Here is a 6565-nt window from a genome sequence, read left to right as displayed (position 1 = left end):
TTTCTGTACTACTTACAGTTTATTCAAATAGTAGGAAAATATGGTATTTCTTTTGGTTCTATAAGAGTCTTCCCCAAGAACTCTGCCCTGATTCATTCAGCCCAACAGCTCTTCTGAGATTTGTAGTCATGTTGGCAATGAAAATAATGAGCCCTTACAGAGACTAAAGCAGCAGTCACTGAGCTGCGTGTGTCTGAGCTAGATCCCAGCATGTATGTTTTGGTACTGTAGCTTGCTGTTCTTGTGGGACTCCTAATAGTGGGAGCAGGGGCTTTCACTTGCTTTTGGGGCCCTTTCCCTCCTACTGGGTTGCTCTGTTCAGCCTTGATATGTGTGTATGTGCCTAGCGGTACTGTATCTTGTTATGCTATGTTCAGTTAATGTCCCACGGAGGCCTACTCTTTTCTGAAAAAAAATGGAGGATTGGATCTGGGGGGAGGGAAGGGGAAGTGTGTGTTGGTGGGGAAGGACTGAGAGGAGTGGAGGAAGGAGAAGCTGCAGGTGGAATATGTTATATGAGAAAAGAAAGAAAGGAGGGATGGAGGGAGGAAGAGGAGACAGCTAGACAGAGAGACAGAATAATGAGCCCCAAGGTTGAATGTGCTAGATCATGGTGGAAACTGGAGAGGTAGAAGAGATGGCATAGGGACAAAGAGGTTGCAGCGGGAATTTTGGAGACATGTTTGGGATTTCTCTTGGAAGTTCTTCCTGGGGCCAGAAAAAAATTTTTTTTGAGACATTGTACAGACTAATCTATATTGTGGAGCCAATAGGTGCTTTACAGTTTACTGGTAGAAGTGACAATGGGACTGTACAGTAAATCTATATGGAGTTAAAAGTCTTTGCAAGTCCTTGGGGGAATATGGCAAAAAAGAACGAGCAGTGGGGTAGGATTCAGTACAACTGGGTGCCTTTAACCAACTGGGGGCCACAATTCTGAGCCTTAGTTCTCTTTTATGTAAGTGAGGGAGAAGGCAGAACCAATCACTCTCTAGGGACCGTGGGTTTCCTATGCTATTGCTTAGGACTAGAACATGGCAGGAGCATGAGACCAGTATCTTAGGCTCGATTCTGAGAAGTTTAGGTATTCGGGCTCATGCTCTAAACCCCCATCAGATGCTTATAGTCTACTAGAGAGATGATTTATAAGCACTGTGCTTCCTTGCTGGTTGTCTATAAAAAATAGGATTCAGCCGGGCAGTGGTGGCATATGCCTTTAATCCCAGCACTTGGGAGGCAGAGGCAGGTGGATTTCTAAGTTCAAGGCCAGCCTGGTCTACAGAGTGAGTTCCAGGATAGCTAGGGCTACACAGAGAAACCTTGTCTAGACAAACCAAACCAAACCAAACCAAACCAAACCAAACCAAACCAAACCAAACCAAAACAAAACAAAACAAAATAGGATTCATAATTTTTAGTAGCTTCAAATCAGCTTTGAGATGGCTTTATGACAAATACTGTCAGAGTTGAGAAATAAGATGTAAAAAGCTAGGAAAGTTATCCAGACATAGGGGATGATTCATGGAGTAGGGTTAGGTCCACCCTAGGATCTCCACTCAGTCCTTTTCTTCCCACCTTCCTCTGCCTCTCCTCTTTGGCAGGAAGCCATGTGTCAACATGGGAATCAGATGTTGTACATCCATATCCACTTACTGACAATGCCTGACCTGCAGATAAATGTTTAATCCTCCTGTCTCAGTTTCTCCATCTATTAAATGATGTCATTTACCTAAGGTTATTATGAAGGTTGGTTCACTTGATACCAAGAAAAGATACAAACGGGATGGAGGGATGGCTTGGTGATGAAGAGCACCCGCCCCTCTTTGAGAGGTCCTGGGTTTAGTTCCCAGATCCAACATGGCAGCTCCATTCCAAATGACCCAAGGATCTCTTCTGACCTCACAGACACCAGTCATAGATGTGGTGCACATACACACATGCAGGCAAAACTCTCGTACACATACAACAAAATGAAATGGAATGAAAATTATCTGCTGTCATTCTTCCTCACAAAGGTATTGATACTGTTGCTTAGTCTTCCCCTAGAATTCTGATTTTTTTTTTTTTTAACATCGAATTCTGTAGTATCCTACCCAATCGGCTCTTCTGTTTCTATTTGTTTTGCATGGGGGAAACCTAGAAATCACAAACCTTTACTTTTGCAGGTTTAGCTGTTCAGGATTCAGCTTTGCTAGTAGCACAAACCTGTCATTCCATATGGTACTAAGTATAAGAGGCAGTGGGCAGAGAGGAGTCGGGGTTTCACACTGTGTTGCAATACCAGTTATTATAGACAATAACACTGTTAAGTGCTGGAATCAAAGCATTCAGGACCATCAGACAACTGACTCATTAGGATCAGAGGAAATAAAGCTGGGGAGGGGGCAGCATTGGCTTCTTTGTAAAGTTCTTGGGCTCTTGAAAGGTTTAACAGAATGGCAGCCGATTTCTGTCATATTAGATACTGATGCTCTTACAGGTAAATTTATTGAAGTTCAGGCTGACAGCTTTTCATAAATTATCCATAAATTTGATCTTGATTCTGCAATCAATAAGAAAGTAGCTTCTTTAGGTGAGAAGGTAAATGATGTGAGTATTCTGGCTGCTTCTAAATGCTATTTTGATTGACGTTTACAAATTATTTCTGGTGCATTTTTTTCCCTTGAGACACCACACCCAGCTCTTGCTACACAGTTGTTATAGGGTTGATGTTTAGGATCTGACTAGCATTTTATAAAGTCTATCCATGTGATGGTTTGGAAAGCCATCCCCCCCGCCCCCAGTACCCTCAGTATCAAGGTCCTCCAAAAGTCTAGGCAAGTCATTCCCACCCACATGGGCAAAAGCCAGTGGAGACTGAAGTGTTTGAGGATGGCAGCTGCCTTGGTCATTGTTGTCTTTGCAGAGTCTGGGAGGCAAGTAACATTTTCCAAACACTTGGTGGGTATCAAAGTCTGAAAGGTTTGGGTCTCTGTTAAGCAGACAGAAGTTCCTGGGTAGGAAAACCTTCTAAGGGTAGATAGCACATGGAAGGTGCTCTCTGAACCACAGAGTTCAGCCATGACACTGCAGAGGGAATCGACTTACCTTCTTCACTTAAATGACTTATTTTGAATGATTCTAGAAACCAAGACACTAGAACTGTCTTGATAAAAGTCAGGGACTAAAATCAAAGGGTCCTCTTAGCCAGGGCTAACATGTAAGGGTAGTAAGAGTAGAGACAAAGCCCCCAATCCCAGTGTGGGACAGTATTCACTCTGGCATGAGAATTTTCCTCACCAAATGTACCCAGTTCTATTCCACAGAAAGGAGGGATGTATAAACATTGGCCTTGCCTTTCATACTTCAGGACACAGTGAAAGAAAACAAGCAAATGGGCCCCATGGATGCTTAAGGTTAGCTGTGCTGACAGTTAATTACAGGCCTGAAAGAAGAGGAACTTAGTGTTATACAAGACGGCTTCCTGACTGTGACTTCAAGGACCCCTGGCAGGCCGAGACTGCTGAGACCTGCTCATTTTTTTCTTCATTACACTGCATCATGTCTCCGATGACAATTCTCTGTGTGTGTCCCATACATTTTTTTTTTCTTAAGTCAACTTCTCTCTGAATTATTGCCTAGCACTTAGCAATTTGAAGACTGGCAGGATGAAGCCAGATGTAAGCTGGGGAGGTAGAACATTCTATTGTGGAGTAAACAGTTTCTTATTCCTAACCCGGGTTGTCCTGCTCCATGAATCTTCCCCATACCACATGTGCCAGAGGCCAGGGCAGTCATTCCAACCAGACCCTGCTGGGCAGGGGTCCCAAACTGCCTGGCATCTTGAAGTGGGGTAGAGAAAGTGTGGTCTCCTCTCCTCTTTCAGCAGGACAGGATCTTGAGGAAGGCTTTGCGGAACTCCACATTGAAGGTGGTATAGATCACAGGGTTCAGGGCACTGTTCACATAGCCTAGCCACGTCGTGGCTCTGTAAAGCTCTGGGGACACGTGGCATGCCTGACAGTGGGTATTAAGAACATGAGTCAAGAAGAAGGGCAGCCAGCAGACAATGAAGGCCCCTGGGTTGCAAAGAAAGAGAGAGGATGGATAAGGAGTTTGCTTACCACTTCCTTTACAGCATGAAAAGCAATGTATAAGTCCCCCCCCCCCCCCACCTCTCCCCACTGGGCACTCTGCTGGGAGTTTTACATGGTGTTTATTGTCTGTATGCTTAGTTTTGCTTGCGCTCAGTGACTTGCCTCTCCTTTCATTGGTATTGCTCATTTATTCTTTCCCAACACCTCCACAGGTAGGTATGATTAGACACACGTGTGTCTCTGAATTGGAACCTATTCCAGTGTCTTTCATCCACTTCTGGCCTTTGTTGCTAAATTAGCTTTCTAGTTTGACCTTTAGAAATTTCTTGGTCAATTCTTTTTTTTTTTTTTTCCCTATGCATTAAAATCAGATATTTGTTCAGCACCTTCCTATGGAAGAAGGATATCTGATAAAGACGACAAAACCCTTAAAGACCCAATCAATCCAGTCCCTGTGCTGGCAAGTCTGAGTTTGAGGAGACTGAGGCTCGCCAGTGACACTGCCCATGATCAAATCACCCTCACTAATGTGTGTGACATCTGTGACTCATCAACCTTCAATTAATTACATGTTCGAATTTAGATTCTCTACTGTGAAACTTAAAGTTGGCCATATCCATAGTGGAGAACTCGGTAAATACCGGATCATAGAAACAGAAGAGCCACCCACTACTGAAAGATGATCACTTTTTGACATCTTGATGACTTTATTTTGTCTTCTTCCTGTATTTAAATGACCCAGGCAGCATCATATGTACGACAGTAGAGTTTTGCTGTCCTATTTTCTCCCATATATCTTAAAGTAAGTAAATATTTATTAAATGCCCAATGTGTGCCAGACACTTTTGTTCAATCATTATCATTCAATTTATACATTATAATTCACTATGGTAGCCCAAATTAAATGGCTTCATAAATTTCATTTAGTTTTTTTTTGTTTTTGAGTCTCCATCAGCGCTAATATTTATACAGAAACCTTTTCATTGTATTGTGGATATTTTATAATTCAATTTCCAATGTTCTTCAAATGTGGCTATAATAGCCCCCATTGCAGCACCCAGCAAGCACTAGCTTCAACTCACCATCTAACCCAAGCCAAACTAGCAACTCAGACTCACCGAGCACGATGACCACCATCTGGGTGGCCTTCTTCTCTCGAAGTGGCACTCCCCGAGGCTGCAGGTGCCCCAGCTTCAGAGATGTAGATAACCTGCCGTTGCTGAGTTTTCGAACCTCTAAACTGAGCTTGGGTGCCATGGTGGGGCTCAAGGAGTTCCGAGTCCTCTCCACCCGGCCCGGCCCTCCCCCTCCTTCGAAGCTTGGGTGCCTCAAGGCAGTGTCTTGGCAGATGCTGTAGTACCGCTTCAGCTCCCCATGTGTCTGGCCAGGTGAGAGGGGCTGCAGGCGTGACAAGAGAGGGTCCTGGCATTTCTGGGGATATTGTTCTTTTTCAATGTGCTCCTGAAAGGGAAAGAACGAAAAGCAAATAGAGGAACCCCTTGCGTATGCCCTACAGGGGGAGTGGTGGGACCACGGGAAGTTACGAAAATTTGCTTCTGACTTTACAACTGAAAAGCAGCTAGCTACCCCAATAGAACATTCCATCATCAGAGCAAACCAAGAAGAAGGCACCCAAGCACTGTAGTCTGGGCTTTCTGAATTAGAAAGACCTGGGTAATAGCAATTAACATGATAAGTGCCATCCAGGGGGATGTAGTAGGCAAAATCTGGAGTATGGGAAACCCTACAAGATAAAAGCTTCAAGTTCTTAGACAAGTAAATTATTACAACCACTTATGAGATGTAAAGATATGAGCCTTGGATACTTGCTATTTGAGTCTTAAGAGGGTATATATGTATTTGTTGACAGGAACATACATGAAATAAGATAAGTCATAAATTGATAACCACTGAAGCTAGCTGAGGGTGGCTTTGGGTTTGTTTTGTCTCTTTATTTAAAAAAAATTAAATTTAATTTTTCTTTGTTTGAAGATTGGGTGTCATGTAGTTCAAGCTGACCTTGAATTTGCCAGAAAGTTTCAAATTCTCCTGCTTCTACCTCCCAAATACCTGGAGGTCCTAGGTATCAACCACATTTTTTACTTTTGAAATTTTGAATATAAATATTTAAAGGAGGAAAAAAGAAAGAAAACCAAAATTTGCACCATAACTTTTCTAGTCAGTAGATGTTATCTTTCAAGAGGTTAATTGTCCTAATGGTTAACTTCCATTGTAAGATAGAAAACATACTAGAAAAAATAGAATGTGAGGGTTTTTTTTTTTTTTTTTTTTTTTTTTTTTTTTTTTCTGGGATTTTTGCCTGGGAAATGGGGTTGATATGTATGTGTTTGACATTTGAACTTTTCATATTTTAAAGATTAGACACATGTGTCAGTCTTGAATAGGAAGTAGGATTCTGTAACTCCTACTACTGTAGTCATAAAAGCCAGCTATTTCTTCTTTATCCTTACTCTATCCTGTCTCTCCAG

General features: G+C 42.6%; 1 protein-coding gene across 3 annotated transcripts in view; it reads right to left on the bottom strand.

The window, feature by feature from the left end:
* Positions 1–3808: 3808 nt before the first annotated feature.
* Drd3 (dopamine receptor D3) overlaps positions 3809–6565 on the bottom strand; it is a 51573-nt gene continuing 48816 nt past the window's right edge. Inside the window, exons 5-7 of one of the 3 annotated variants that reach the window (XM_034515582.2) lie at positions 5342–5474; positions 5195–5242; positions 3809–4058 (exon numbers count right to left, since the gene is read on the bottom strand). In XM_034515582.2, coding sequence (XP_034371473.1) covers positions 3862–4058; positions 5195–5242; positions 5342–5474 — 378 coding nt within the window. In that variant the 3' untranslated portion in view covers positions 3809–3861. Of the gene's footprint in view, positions 4059–5194; positions 5538–6565 lie in introns of all 3 variants that reach the window. The other 2 variants (XM_034515579.2, XM_034515580.2) reach the window with 2 other exon arrangements.

The sequence above is a fragment of the Arvicanthis niloticus genome, chromosome 12 (genome assembly GCF_011762505.2).
Source record: "Arvicanthis niloticus isolate mArvNil1 chromosome 12, mArvNil1.pat.X, whole genome shotgun sequence".
Lineage (NCBI taxonomy): Eukaryota > Metazoa > Chordata > Mammalia > Rodentia > Muridae > Arvicanthis > Arvicanthis niloticus.
Note: the sequence above shows the minus strand (reverse complement) of the source record. Positions and strands in the feature narration are given on the sequence as shown.